General features: G+C 39.3%; 1 protein-coding gene across 1 annotated transcript in view; it reads left to right on the top strand.

Moving 5' to 3' along the window:
* Positions 1 to 14,925, top strand: part of CREG2 (cellular repressor of E1A stimulated genes 2) — a 35,058-nt gene extending 20,133 nt beyond the window's left edge. Inside the window, exons 3-4 of the mRNA XM_060608897.3 lie at positions 7,217 to 7,330; positions 10,471 to 14,925. Of these exons, the coding sequence (XP_060464880.3) occupies positions 7,217 to 7,330; positions 10,471 to 10,618 (262 nt within the window). The 3' untranslated portion in view covers positions 10,619 to 14,925. The remainder of the gene's footprint in view (positions 1 to 7,216; positions 7,331 to 10,470) is intronic.
* The last annotated feature ends 918 nt before the right edge of the window (positions 14,926 to 15,843 follow it).

The raw sequence follows: 15,843 nt of genomic DNA, 5'->3' as shown, positions 1-15,843 counted from the left end.
CACCTTAGAGTAAAGTGCACTAGTCAGAAAGCCATACCTATGCAGTCACAATTTCCAACTGGCTCTGGGGTGCCACTTTTTTTAAAAAAATTATTTAATGTTTATTTATTTTTAAGACAGAGAGAGACAGAGCATGAGCAGGGGAGGGGCAGAGAGAGAGGGAGACACAGAATCTGAAGCAGGCTCCAGGCTCTGAACTGTCAGCACAGAGCCCTACGCGGGGCTTGAACTCGTCAGCTGCAAGATCACGACCTGAGCAGAAGTCAGCTGCTCAACCGACTGAGCCACCCAGGGGCCCCTCCTGGGTGACACATTTTAAATATGAATAAACAGCCAAGGAAAACATTTGAGGAAAGTCTCTACCATGCAAAATGAACAGATAAAAAGAACTAGGAAAAATTAAAACAATACAAAGAGAAGGAAGCAATTTTTCAGGACAGAAGACAATATACTGTAGAAGAATAGGCTTTAAAATAAAAACACTCCATGAGAACAAACAGAAAGAACCCTTAAAAATTAAAAATATGAAGGGTGCCTGGGTGGCTCAGTCAGTTAAACATCTGACTTGATTTCAGCTCAGGGAATGATCTCATGGTTTGTGAGATCAAGCCCCACGCTGGTCATGTAGCCTGCTTAAAATTAAGAAAAATTAAATTTAAATTAAAAATGTGGTAGCAAAAATTAAAAATTCAACTGAAGCATTTGAGGGTAGATTTGAAGTAATCTGCCAAAAAGTAGAATAAAAAGAAACAGATGAAACATATGAGAGGAATAATAAGAAAATTAAAAGGCCAATCCAAAAGTTCCAAAAGCCAAAATAAAAGAATTCCAGAAAAGGTGAATTGAGAAAATGAAAGGAAAAAAATTGCCAGATAGAACTGAAGAAAAATTCCCCCAAACCAAAAGACATGAGTCTCCAGGTTTAAAACAATCCACCAAGTACCCAGAACAATGGATTTTTTTTTAAGCCTGTATCAAGGTACATCATTGTGCAGTTTCAGGGACTCATCGGTAAAGATTAGTTTCTGAAAGCTTTCAGAGGGGCAAGGGCACAAGGTCACATACAAAAGAGCAAGGAAGAAGATCACACTGGACTATTTAATCAGCAACACTGGAATGGAGCAGTACCTTCAACATTATTTGGTGTAATCATTGCAAACATAGCATTTAATACTTAGCCAAACTATCCATCAAGAATGAAAGTAAACTAATCACATTCTCAAACATACAAAACCTCAGGTAATTTTACTTCCACTGAACTTTTTCTTAGAAAACATATATATTTTTGACAGAACCATTATACCAAAATGAGAAGAAAGAGGAAGATGGCAGCCCAGGGAAAGAAGTGATCCAACACAGGATGGGGAAATTCCCCATTGACAATAGAGGGAGTTCTCCAGATTACGGTCATATAGCAAGCATAAAAGCAAACGGTACCAGTGGGACCCAGAGGATGACAGTCCCCAAGAAGGAAAAAGTGAACTCAGTGGAATGCTACTTTTTTCTTACTTGAGATATAGTTCACATACCATAAAATTCAACCTTTAAAGTGTGAAGTTCACTGACATTTAGAATACTGACAACGTTCTGCATCTATCTGTCACCACTATCTAATTTGAGAATATTTTTATTTCCCCCCAGATAAGCCCCATGCACATTAGCTTAGCTTTCTCTTCCTGTTTCCTCTTCTTCCCAGCCCTTACAGCCACTAATCTTTCTGCCTCTATGAATTTGCATATGCTGTATATATATACATATAAATTTTACACACACACACCTTGAAGTATCTTCAAAGTTTATCCATGCTATCCGTACTTCATTCATTTTTTTTCAGCAGTGAGAGAACATATACATTTTATAAATTTGTTTAAGTTTATTTTTTTAATTTATTTTGAGAGAGAGTGTGTGTGTGTGTGTGGAGGAGAAGCAGAGAGAGAGGGGGAGAGAGAGAATCCCGAGCAGTCTCCAGAGACCAGCGCTAGGCTTGATCCCACAAACTGTGAGCTCATGACTCCAGCCAAAACCAAGAGTCAAGCACTCAACCAGCTGAGCCACCCAGATGCCCCAAAGTGTTTTTTAAACTAATCTCTACACCCAGTGTGGGCCTCAAACTTACAACCCTGAGATCAAGAGTTGCACACTCCAGCAACTGAGCCAGCCAGGCACCCCAGTAGTTCATTCCTTTTTATAGCTGAACAATATGCCATTGAATAGCTATCCCACATTCTGTCTATTTTTGTGCCATTCAGGTTATTTCTACTTTGGAGTTGTTATAAATGCTGCTACTATCAACAATGATGTACGAGTTTTTATATGAACTTATGTTTTCAGTTCTTTTGAATATGATGGAATATATCTTATATTTGATTATGCTAAAAAGAAAAGTTTGGGAATGAATAAATGGTAGGTTCATAGAAAACTAAGCAAAAGAAAAAAAAAGAAAAGAAAGATAAAGGGGAAGTTATTAACTAATTCCAAATGAAAACAAAAGGTTGTATAAAAAGGAAGTTTATTCATAGTGTACTACATGGCTTAGTAAACACTGTGTCACTGCAAACATAATATTTGTATGAATAGAGTAAAAATTATGATAGAACTACTTTGGGAGGAAGAAAAGTAAGTGTGTGTGTGTGTGTGTGTGTGTGTGTGTGTGTGTGTCAAGGATAGATATCCAGAAATTAAGTCCAGAAAATATTTAACACATCCTTTAATAATCAATAGAGTAAGAAAACAAAAACAAAAATAGCAATGAGGTAAGAGATTTGAAGACACTTAAGCTTGCTGTAATGGTAATTTGCAGAACCTTGCACCGAACAGTTAGAGAATGTCCATCCTATTCAGGCGCACAGCAATTGACCATGAGGCTTTAAGGCTGATTTTAACAAATATCAAACAATAGATACCTATATGGATAACTTTCTGACCAAAATGTAGGTTGGAAATCAGTAACTAACAATGTAACTGAAAAAAAAATTGTCAGTTAAAAATTATAGTTTCAGCACACACACTGTATTCATTTTCTGTGCTGTGTAACAAATTGACACAAACGTAGAGACTTGAAGTAGCACACACTTGTTATATAGTTTCTGTGGGCGAGGATTCTGGACTTGGCTGAACTGGGTCCTCTGCTCAGAATCTTCCGAAGCTGAAAGATGTCAGTGGGGCCACAACACTTTCTGGAGCTCTGGTCCTCTTTCTAGCACCTGTGAGTGTTCCTTGTGGAACAGTTCAGTTCCCTGTGGTTGTAGGACTGAGTCCACAGCTCCTAGAAGCCACCGCCCATTCTCTCCACGGCCAAGGCAGGTCACCTCACAACAGCTTACCTGTTAAAGGCCAATAGAAGGGTGTCTCCCATGGGTAAGACAGTCTCTCTCTCTCTCTCTCTCTCTCTCTCTCTCTCTCTCCCACAGTCTCTAAGTCTGTCTCACTGGCTGTGATATAAGCATGGGATTACCAGCGCTTCACTTTTGCCATATTCTCTTGGCTAGAAGAGAGTCCCAGCTCCTGCCCACATTCAAGGACAAGGGATTGTACAGGGCAGAGTACTAGGGGTGCAGATGATGGAGGCCATCCCAGAATTCCACTTACCACACTCACTGATAGAATAAGAAATCATAGTGGTAATGAATAGACTTCACCCATAGCTAACTTATGAAATCTTTTATTGAAGAAAGATTTAATTTTAATAAGTCACATTCATCTACCTTTGTGGTTTGAGCATTTGTGTCATCTTTAAGAAATTCTTTCCAACCCTGAAGTCATAAATATTTTATCCTGAAAGTATTAAGGCTTTGCTTTATACATTTAAATCATTAATTCAATTTAGAATTGACTTATACATGGTCTGATTTTTTAGATTTTTTTCCAGACAACCATTTTTTTCAGCACCACTTATTGAATAATTAGAACTTTACCTGCTAATTTCTAATTCAGTCTTTGTTGTATGTGAAATAACATATAAGCATGGGTCTATTTCTGGGTCTTCCAGTCTGTTCCCTTGGTCTGTCCTTGTACCAATACCCACTGCCTTAATTAATATGGTTTTATGTTAGGGTTATCTGTAGAGGAAGCGCTCCCACCATGTTGTTCTTCCTTATAGTGGTTTTGACTATTCTCAGACTTTTGTTATTCCATGTGAAGTTTAGATTCAGCTTGTTTTGTTTTATTAAAAATATATATATCAGAATTGGAACTGAAATTATAGCGTCTCTAGAAATTAATCTCCTTTAAATTGGGTTTTCCCATTCATGTATTTGGTATAACCAACCCTCTCTTTACTTAGGCCATTTATGTATTTCAATAAAGTCATAATTTTTTCCACCAAGGTATTACACATTTTTGGGTTAAATTTATCCCCAGGTATTTTATAGGTTTAGTTACCATCTATATACCTTTTAGTATATAAAATGTACTTCAAAAATAGTTGTTTTCTTATAAGTAGCAATGCAGTTGTTTATTGTTCTTGAATTCAACAATCTTGCTGAGCTTTTTCTTAATACTAATATTCTGAGTGTGGATTCTTTTGCATTTTCCTCTCTATACAGTCATGTCATTTGCAAATAACTACAAGTATGCTTATTATTTCTCAATCTTTATACATATTTCTATTTCTTATATTACTACAAAAACCACAATATCTAATAATATGAATGCTGTCTTGTTCTATGAGATAAAACATAACATATGGGTAGGATTTTGATAAATATCCTTTGCCCTAGGTTGCTGGGAGCTTTAAAAAAATCATAAATGGAAACAGAAGAAAAAGAAGTTATTTGGATTTGATGAAAATTTAAAAAAAAAAATTTTTTTTGTGCATCAAAGAACACCATCAAGGGGCTCCTGGGTGGCTCAGTCAGTTGAGCATCCAACTCTTGATTTCATCTTAGGTCATAACCCCAGAGTCATGGGATCGAGCCCCAATCAGGCTCCACACTGAGCATGGAGCCTGCTTAAGATTCTCTCTCTCTCCCTCTGCCCCTCTCCCCTCCTTCTTACTCTCTCCTTCTTACTCTCTCCTTCTTTCTCTAAAACAAAAATAATCATAAAAATAATACAAAGAACAGTATCAAGAAAATGAAAAAAAATACGTTTAAATCACATATTGGAAAGGGATTTGTATTCAGAATATACAAAGAACTCTCACAACTCAATAATAAAAAGGAAAAGAACCCAATTTTAAATGGACAAAGGATTTGAATAGACATTTCTGCAAAGATATACATACAGCCAGTAAGCACATGAAAAGATAGTCAATATTAGCCATCAGGGAAATGCAAATAAAAACCACAGTGAGATCACTTCACACTAAGACGGCTAGAATGAAAAGGACAGACTAAAACAAGTGCCCTCAAAAATATGAAGGAATTCACTTCATACAGTGCTGGTGGGAATGTAAATTAGTGCAGCTGCTTGGAAAACAGTCTGGCTGTTCCTCAAAAGGTTAAACGTAGACTTGCCGTAGGATCCGTCAATTCCCTTTCTGACAGTTCCACCTCTAAAAACCACATCCACGCAAAAGCATGTGCCTACATGTTCATAGCAGCATTATTTGTAATGGGAACAACCCAAATGCCCATCAACTGATGAACTGGTAAACACAGTGTGGTCTATCCATACAATAAAGTAATATTCAGCAATAAAAACAATGCAGTGCCAATACAGGTTAAAACATGGATGAACCTTGAAGTCACTATGCTAAGTGAAAGAAGATAGTCACAAAAGCCCACATATGGTATGATTCCATCAGTGTGGGCAAAACAGGCAACTCTAGAGATGGAGCGTAGATCAGCGGTTGCTCAGGATGTGGTAAAGGGTCAGAAATGAGGAATCATTGCTAATGGGCAAAGGGTGTAGTGGGTAGGTGATGAAAATGTTCTAAAATTAGATAATGGTGATGGATGCCCAACTCTGAATATTCTGAGGTCCTCTGTCTCTGTCATGCTCTGTCTCTCTCTGTCTCAAAAATAAATAAACATCAAAAAAAAATTTTTTTAAAAAGGGTGAATTAAATATATATATCAATAAAGCTGTAAAAAATTAAATTTCAGGGGCGCCTGGGTGGTTCAGTTGGTTAAGCGACCGACTTCAGCTCAGGTCATGATCTCACGGCTCATGAATTCGAGCCCCACATTGGACTCTGTGCTGACAGCTCAGAGCCTGGAGCCTGCTTCAGATTTTGTGTCTCCCTCTCTCTCTGCCCCTCCCCCACTCATGCTCTATTTCTCTCTCCTTCAAAAATAAATAAACATTAAAATTTTTTTTAAAAATTAAATTTCAGGTAAACAACTATTCTCACATGACTATGTGTCATACAGTATTTTAGCTGGCAACCCTAGTTAGGAGGATTACTAATTAGGAGAATTATATTGTATCATATCATATCATATTATATTTATATTAGAATTATATTCACCTGGAAAAAGAGTGATATCCAGAATACAAAGTACATCCTCACTGCCAGGTGACTCTTTCAATGAAAGCCAAGTCTTAGAAGAATTCTGTCACCATGGAAACACTCATTAGCAGGCAGTTACAAATACAGTCACGCTAATGTTCTCATTATTTCCAACATCCCTTACACTGAAGGAGGACCCTCCACATTCTGGTTGTGATGTCAGAAAACCTTCACCTCAGTCACCGCTGGATCCAGGCAGATGTATTGCCTTACTTCTGGAGCACACCTCCTATTGTCTTTGAGTGGTACCCCTAAGGTTGTGCAGAGTAGCAACCGGATTCCGGACAGTGGCTCCCAACTGGGGTCTTGCAGAATGTGCACCCTTGACTAGATGCACCCCCCAGGGTGCAGGCTAATGTCTCACTTACCCAAACACACCTCTCACACAGCCAGTGCCAAAGTATGTTTTTATTGTTCATTGATTATTTATTTTGAGAAAGTGGGTGGGAGAGGCAGGAAGAGAGGGAGAGAGAGAATCCCAAGCAGGATCTTCACAGTCAGCACAGAGCCTGACATGGGGATCGATCTTACGGAAGGTGAGATCATGACCTGAGCTGAAATCCAGAGTCAGACACTTAACCAACTGAGCCACCCAGGCACCCCGTGTGCCAAAGTATTTTAAAGTAATTATAGATAGTGTAAAAACTTCAATGATAGACCCAGCCATGTGGCTGCTCTTTTTAATTTTTAATAAAATTCTTGGTATTTCAGGCTTATGTTCTATCATCATTTTAATAAGTGAAAAACATTCTTTGAATGCAGAAAAAATATCGTCGACCCGGAAGACCCCCGATGTGCCCGGTTGACGCTCACTGGCCAGATGACTGCAGTGTCTCCAGAAGAAATAGAATTTGCCAAGCAAGCCATGTTTTCAAGGTTTGTATATGCTTTGAAGTTGGTTTGTCCAGAAATACACTGTAATAAAAAGCAGAAGTCATGACTGTGCCATGTGATGCCTCTGAGGCAGTGATAGTGAAGGTCTGAGCTGTGATATCAGCAACATGCTGCAGGTGACAGCAGAGGCCAGGCAGACTGTCTTCCCGTGGCCTCACCCTGCCTTTAGACAGCACCCCACACTGAGGGATTCCAGGCGCTCTTCCCTGCGCACTTGCAACCCTCTACAACGCCCTGCCTTGAAATGGAAATAACCAGGGGCCCCTGGGTGGCTCAGTCAGTTAACATCCAACTCTTGGTTTTGGCTCAGGTCATGATTTCATGGTTCATGAGTTCGATCCCTGTGTCTGTCTCTGTGCTGACAGTGTGGAGCCTGCTTGGGATTCTCTCTCTCCCTGTCTCTCCCTATCTCTCTCTGCCCCTCCCTGACTTGTTCTCTTTCTCAAAAAATAAATAAACATTAAAAAATTTTAAAAATGGAAGTAAATAATTGAGGCTTTGTAGAGAAGTCCAGAAAACAGACATTTTCATACATCCAGAAGTGAAAGAACACTTCTCAGTGTGGTCCTCTCACACCTACATCTGACCCACTGAGGATTCTTGCATAGACAGGCTTTCTGCCCCCACCCTCCTGCCCTGACCTGCTTAACTGAATCCGATTCTCTGGATGTAAGACTCAATCTAAATTTTAAAAGCAGGTCCCAGGAAATTAGCATTTCTACTAAAGTTTAAAAATCACCGCTGTGGGGATCAAAATGTGCCAGAGGGCAGACCAGTTAGCAGGAGGCAGGAGGCCCAGAGCTCGTGAAAGGTAAGGAGGGTGCCTGCTTGGAGGGGTGGTCTCCCATGGGTCAGGAGGGTGTCTGTGCAGGGAGGGCAGCAGGGAGTGGAAGGGTGGAGCTGGGGCTAGGAGCTTTGTGTGTCTTCCCAGAGGCACAGGCAATGAAAATAGGCAGATTCACACTTCGTGTTAGTTAGTGGAAGAGTAAGACGAAAGCAAATTGTAAGCTGCAGGAGCTACCCACACCCCAAAGGAGGTGGAAGATTTTACATACAGGGGAACCACCAAATAAGTAAACACGGTAAGGACAGGGGAAGCCTGGTTTCTCACACCACAGGAAGGGGTTTTTTACACGTAAATGGAGAAAATGAGAGTGAACTCTGGAATTGGATTGCGATTGGATATATCAAGATGAACGTGTGGTTTTCAGTACATAGATTGAGAAACGAGCATAGGGGTGTGTGTGTGTGTGTGTGTGTGTGTGTGTGTGTGTGTGTGATTTATTTTTTAACTTCACTGTCCTCTTTTTTTAATGTTTATTTATTTTCTAGAGAGGGGGAGGGGCAGGGAGAGAGGAGGACAGAGGATCTAAAGCTGGCCCTGTGCAGATAGCAGAGAGCCTGATGTGGGGCTTGAACTCATGAACCCCATGATCATGACCTGAGCTGGTCAGACGCTTTACTGACTGAGCCACCCAGGCACCCCGGCCCAGCTGTCCTCTTTCCTTCTAAACCCTCCTCTTTCATGTTATGATAGGCAGTGAGACTAGGTCAAAACCCTAGGGAGACCATTGCGTTCATTAAATTCATTCCGTACTTTCTGTAGGCACAGTGTTGCTGAATTTTCCACCACCATGTTACGAGGGTGCCTTTACCTCCTGTTTCCACTAACTTTATCTTTACCTTCTTTTAAACCCCTGCTGTCAGTCTCCTCCAGGTCCCTCCCCCTACCACTCACTGCCTGGATGCAAAACCAGTGCCCTCTGGGATTTGTTATAGTTGCAGGTGCCAAAATGTGTTCTGGCTGCAAGTACAAAACGTGTTTGCTTAAGATAACAACAACCTTTTATCATCTTGGCTGCACAAGTATTTGGAGTATTGGGGCATCACATCAGCTTATTTCCAACTTATTTCCAAATAGTTTAGGGGGGAAGAAATAGTTCATTGTACTGTACTTTTCAACTTCTCTGTGAGTTTACGGTTATTTCAAAATATATTTTTTTATAAAAGGTCATCAGCCTATTATTGCATATGCATTGTTGCAAATGTTCTTCCCAGTCTGCACTTGGTCTTCGAATTTTTATAACATTTTTAGATATGAGTAAAATTTTTATTTTTATGAAGTTTATTTTTTTTCATGTTTATTGATGTGTTTTGAGAGAGAGAACACACACATGACAGTGGGGGAGGGGCAGAGAGAGAGAGAATCCCAAGCAGGCTCCAGCGTGGAGCCAGACATGGGGCTTGATCTCACGACCGTGAGATCATGACCTGAGCTGAAATCAGGAGTCGGACACTTAACCGGCTGAGCCACCCAGGTGCCCCAATTTTTATGAAGTTTAAAAGAAGTGGGCTGGGGCACGTGGGTGGGTCAGTCGGTTGAGCATCTGACTTCAGCTCAGGTCATGATCTCACGGTTCGTGGGTTCAAGCCCCACGTCAGGCTTTGCACTGACAGTGCCTGTGTTTAGGGTTACATGTGAGAGAGAAAGCAAGTCAGTAAGCAGAAGGTGGAACGTGATGTTCCCTGTCCACTCTGTCTGACTCTCAACTTGGTTCAACACTTGTAAGCCTGCTGCAGGAATGGAAATCTCCCCCTGAGCAGATTTGTTTCGGAGGCCCACAATTCTTTTAACGTCTCATAGAGACAGAGATACATAACGCCTTTCTTTATGTTTCCTGATAACAGCAACCAGCATTCACTGAGCACTTGCTCTGTGCAGGTGCTTTATGTGTGCAGAGTTGTTTGCTCCCCCCGCAGCCCCACAATCAGAGCACCGTCACTGTCGGCCCCCCTGACGGTGAGGAGACCGGGGTTTGAGAGGGCAAATAGCCCACGAAGCACCACAGCTCATCAGCAGCCCGCCTGGGATCCGAACCAAGGAGCCTGGTGCAAGACTGGGCTGCCCCTCTGTGCAGATGGCAGTTTCCTGCCTTCCTAAGGCTGCCCCAGTCCCCATCCTTGGCTCCCTGGCATCCGCCTCTGGCTTCAGCCCAAATGAGGCCTGGAGTCTGAAGGGCTGGATGACCTGCCCAGTGATATGCCGACTCTGGAGCGGTGCCCTGGGAGGGACACCCCCTGATAAGAGCAGCTGTGTCATGACCTCTCCTTTATTTCTGCAGACACCCAGTTCTGAGGAAGTGGCCTCGTCAGTATGAATGGTTCTTTATGAAGATGAAGATAGAACATATCTGGCTTCAGAAATGGTATGGTGGAGTATCCGACATTTCAAGGGAGGAATACTTCAAGGCAGTTCCAAGAAAGGCCTGATGCAGTAAGAGGAAAGCGCTCGGTGTTTGCGTGAAATGAAAATCTTTTAAGTGCTGCTGCCGACGGCGACTGACCGCTGACTCTTCGTTGCCAGGGTTCGCAGCAGCCCTGTCATCCTCACAGCAGAACGAGAGAGGGTGGCCAGGGAACCCTGTGCCAGACTGGATATTAAAGTGGTCATTTGCAAACTCCCAATCCACACAGGTACTCACATATATAGCCTTTGTTCATATCGTATTCACACCCGTCTCACCGACTTGAGAAACATTGTTGGTTGCCAAAGTGACACGTTGAGACAGTTGCCGTCCATTCCTTAGGACAAAAAAAAAAAAAAAAAAAAAAAAAAAGAGGTATGTGCAATGTGATTGCACTGTATCGTGAGAGTGTTTTTGTTGCTTGCTGTGCCCAAAGCAGTCTTGATTCGAAACTCACTGCAACCATGAAGGAACTAAGTGCATCACACGGTCAGTCTTGAGTTTGGGGTGAGCATGCAGGACTGTTTGTCTCCGGATTATCCATGGCCATGTACTGAACTGCAGGTGCACTATGAAGTCACATTTGCTAGAATGTATCAGTTACTTATGAAGCTTTGGTCACGCTGTAACATGAAAATGGCATAAGAACACAGAGTCTTGTGCGCAGCCCTATCTGTGTAAGCAGGCCATGGGAATACACTAATGAGGTGGGACAGCCTCAGCAACAAGCTCTCCAGACCCCCACTGCTAGTGCTTCTGACAGAGGGTTCCCTTCTCTCAGGCATGAGGTGTGGCATCCAAAATAAGAAGTGTCTCGTTCTGTGGTATGTGGAGAGGAGAGGGGAGAGGCTGAAGAGGGGAAGGAAACAGGACAAAGTGTAAGAAGAGGAAGCAAAGAAGTCAGTAATTAATTGAAGGCACACTCCCTGCCCAGCTTTAGACCAGGCCCTTGGCAAGATCATCTCATTTAAGCCTTATAACCAGTGAGATTCACATCATCATTGCTACTTACAGATGAGAAAACTGAGGCTCAGAGAGGCTAGGTCCATGCCCCAAGACCTGACTCCAGAACTCACTGCGTACAATGGATAGAGTGGTACTTAGATCATTTCCAATCTTGAGAAAAAGACAAGAGAGTTACTGAAATGCACAGGTACTCATTGAATCGGCAAAATCAGTAAAGCGATGACTAGCCTGCCTATGATGATTTGTCACTGTTAACTACCAAAACAAACAAAAATTCATCTCTGAAATTTGGTTGTTACTACAGATTTAAAATGTTTCTACAAATTATGTGCAGGAGCTCCTGGTTTTTCAAGAAACTACATTGTACCTGAGTACACATCTAAGGCCTCTAAGGACCTATGTGTATATATCCAAGACCTCTTATATTGAAGTCTATAAAGCATCAAGCAGTACCCCATTTTCTGTCTTTTCATAATGGCCATAAACCCTCTCTGATGGGTTAGGTACATCGTATAACATAAAAATGCAACACTATATATAGGAAATATACATTTTTAAAATAAGTAAAAATGCTATTAATGATCATATTTTTGTTTAAAAAATTAAGACATGAACAGAGTTTGAGACGTCAAAATGTTTTTAAGTGCCTTTTACTAAAAGCATAGTAAGATGCACAGAAGTCTTTATTTGTCAAAAGTCAATTCTCAGAAGAGTTCCTAACAATAGCAATTTCTAATATATAAGAATAAGGTAATTTTGATGGTATTTCATACTTCTGAGTTTAAAATTACTGCTATCACCAATTTAGAGGTAAGAGGGGACAACTGGAAGGACATACCACATACTCCATAAGTCAACCTCACACCTTAATTCTTTGAGCATCACTACCTCCTGGTTCTGTCTTATGAATAATATTCCTATGCTAAGTTTGCTTTTATAAGCAGTTTCCACTTAGCTCATTAAAGGCCTCTCTGTTGCTTCAAGGGACTTTGCAGTGTGGGTGCCATTTATAACCACTGATGAATGTTATCAGTTATTTATCCAAATTATAGGAAATGAACTCTAGACAGGTTGGATGATAAGAAAAGTGTTGAAAATGCACTTGTTTGAGAATGATGGGCCTCATTCAGGCCAGTGCATTTTAGCAAATCTCCAGACATTTACACTGATAAAAATGTTTAAGGCTGTACCAGAAGTTCTACACATGGCAATAAAGCAAGAAAAAGAAATTAAATGCATATGATTGGAAAGAAAGAAATAAAAATATCTCTGTTTACATATGACATGATAGGAAATTCTAAAGAATCTGTTAAAAAGAAAATAAAAGAAAGAACTCGTGGGTTCAGCAAGATTTCAGGATGTGAGATCAGCACACAAAATATAATCATATTTCTAAATATTAAAGATGAACAAAGTGGAAACAAAAATTAAAAGCATAATATCATTTATAATCACTCTGAAGAAAATAAATACTTAGGTATAAATTTATCAAAACATGTATAAGATCTAAATGCTGAAAATTAAAAGATACTAATGAAAGAAATCAAAGGTCTAAATAAATGAAGAGATATACCATGTTCATGGATTGGGAGACACAAAATAGCAAGGATGTCAGTTCTCCCCATATTTATCTATAGATTTAATCCAATTTCTATCAAAATCTCAGCAAAGTTTGTAGACATATTCAAGTTTATTCTAAGAGTTCCAAGACATAGGCCTTGGAATAACTAAAACAATCTTGTAAAAGAAAAATAAGTAGGAGAAATCACTCTATTCAATATAAAAACTTATTATGTAGCTATAGTAATCAAGATAGTATGGTATTTATTGATGGAGGAACAGACACATACATCAATAGAACAGGATAGAAAATCTAGAAATAGATCCACACAAATATACTCAGTTGGGTATACTCCCTCTTCAATGGAGGGAGAATAGTCTTTTCAATAAATGTGTTACAGCAATGGGATATCCACAGGCAAATAACCTCAACCTACCTGTCACACCTTGTATAAAAATTAACTCAAAATGGATCATAATTCTAAACATAAAATGTAAAACTATAACATTTTTTTAAAAAGTAGAAAATCATAGGGACCTAGGGTTAAGCAAAGAGTATTTTCACACCAAAAAGCATAATCCATAAAGGAAAGTTGGATAAATTGCACTACATCAAAATTTTAAACTTCTGCTCTGAAAAAGACCATGTTAAGGGAATGAAAAGATAGGCTACATACAGACTGAGAGAAAAATATTTGCAAGTCATTTCCAACAAAGGACTGGTATCTAGAATATATGGAGAACTCACAAAAACTCAACAGTGTTTTTTAAAAATCCAATTAAAAAATGGAGAGCATATACAGACTTTTCACTGAAGAAGATGTACAAATGGCAAATAAGCCCATGAAAAGATACTCAATATCACTAATCATTAGGGAACTGCAAATTAAAACCGCAATGAGATACCACTAAGCACCCATCAAAATTGCTAAAAATGTAACAACACCAAATAATAGTAAGGATGCAAAGAAACTGGATCAGTCTTATATAGCTGAGGGGAATGAAAATGGAACAGCCACTCTGAAAAACCATTTGGCAGTTTCTTATAAAACTAAACATGCAGCTGCCACACCACTCAGCAATTGCACTGTTGGGCATTTGTCCCAGAGAGGTGAAAATGTATGTTCACACAAAAACTTGTACGTGAATATACATAGCAGCTTTATTCATAATATTCAAAAACTGTAAACAACCAGATGTCCTTTAATGGGTGGCTGGTGAAACATATGATACATCTGTGCCATGGAATACTACTCGGCAATAAAAATAATTTCTCATACAAGCAACAGCTTGGATGAATCTCCAGAGTATTATGCTGAGTGAAAAAGTCAATCCCACAAGGTTACATACTGTAGAATTCCATGTATACAACATTTTGAAATGCAAAATTCTAGAAATTGAGAACAGATTAGAGTTTGCTAGGGAGGAGGGTGGAGAAGGAGAGAGGTGGGTAACACACAGGATCCTTGGGATGGAACATTCTATATCTTGACTATACCAGTATGAAAATCCTGGTTGTGATATGGTATAGTTTTGCAAGATATTACCATTGGGAGAAGCTGGGTAAAAGGTAGACAGGATCTCTTCGTATTATTTCTTACAACTGCATGTGAATCTACAATTTCTGCAATTATCTCAGAGTAAAAAGTCTAATACAAATAAAATTGATGGCTTAGCTTACTTAATAAGGCATTTATGCTACATCTTGTTAGTCCCCAATGAAATGAAGAACTGAGCCATGTGCCAAAATCTAACAGAACAGACAACATTAGTTTACTTTTGTCAACCATCAACCTATGCATTTGTGAAAGGGATAGAAGATTTAAGTTTTCTAAATGTATTCAATTTAACACTGAATACAAATTAATAAGAATTCAACAAATCTCTGTATTGGTTTTACATGGGACACTTAGAAGGGGACAATATCTTCAAGTTTCTGACATAAGCATGTTGAGTAAGCTATAGGTGCATATAGGAATCCAAGTCTCCACATACTGATTCTCCACTGATACTTATAACAAAGAACTATATTTCCATGAATCTTCCTGAAATATTCTTAAATATTCTGGGAAAGTATTCTTCTGTTTCTGTGAATAGCTATAGCCTGATCCCCACGTTTATTTACAGTGATTGTACAAATCTATGATGGTGACACAGAGAGTATAATTCTGATGTTACTTGCTTCAGTATACCTTGTATATGTTGACTCATTATGAAAGAGTTATTCTTTGGTTGAAATGTATTTCTACAATTTTTCCAGAAAATCTGTATTTCATTTTCAATAATTTAGCCATCAAATTCTGTTCTGAAAATAAAACTTCTCTGGAATAATTTATTGATGCATATTTGATTGCTATAACAGCAATTATAAAACTTGAATTATAACAAAGCTATGGTTTGTCTATGTTATGTGATGCATGTGGAGTGTGAAATCTATTTTCAACACTAGATATGTCTATTTAACCAAAGACTATTTCATTCTTGACATGATTCTCGTGCTCAATTAAATAAAATTATGATATTTATGTATAGTCCTTTCATATAATATTGCAAATTGACATTACTGGATTTCTAAGAAAATAGATGCTATTAGAATAAATCAGCAGTTAAATTTCCTATAGAAAGGAAAGAATCTGCAGGGGAGCTTTGTTGATGTGATTTTTTAAGGCTCTAAGTACCATGCGCTTAATTGGCAGACTTGAAAATGCTGATGTAGCCACACTT

The sequence above is a fragment of the Panthera onca genome, chromosome A3 (assembly GCF_046562875.1).
Source record: "Panthera onca isolate mPanOnc1 chromosome A3, mPanOnc1 haplotype 2, whole genome shotgun sequence".
Lineage (NCBI taxonomy): Eukaryota > Metazoa > Chordata > Mammalia > Carnivora > Felidae > Panthera > Panthera onca.
Note: the sequence above shows the minus strand (reverse complement) of the source record. Positions and strands in the feature narration are given on the sequence as shown.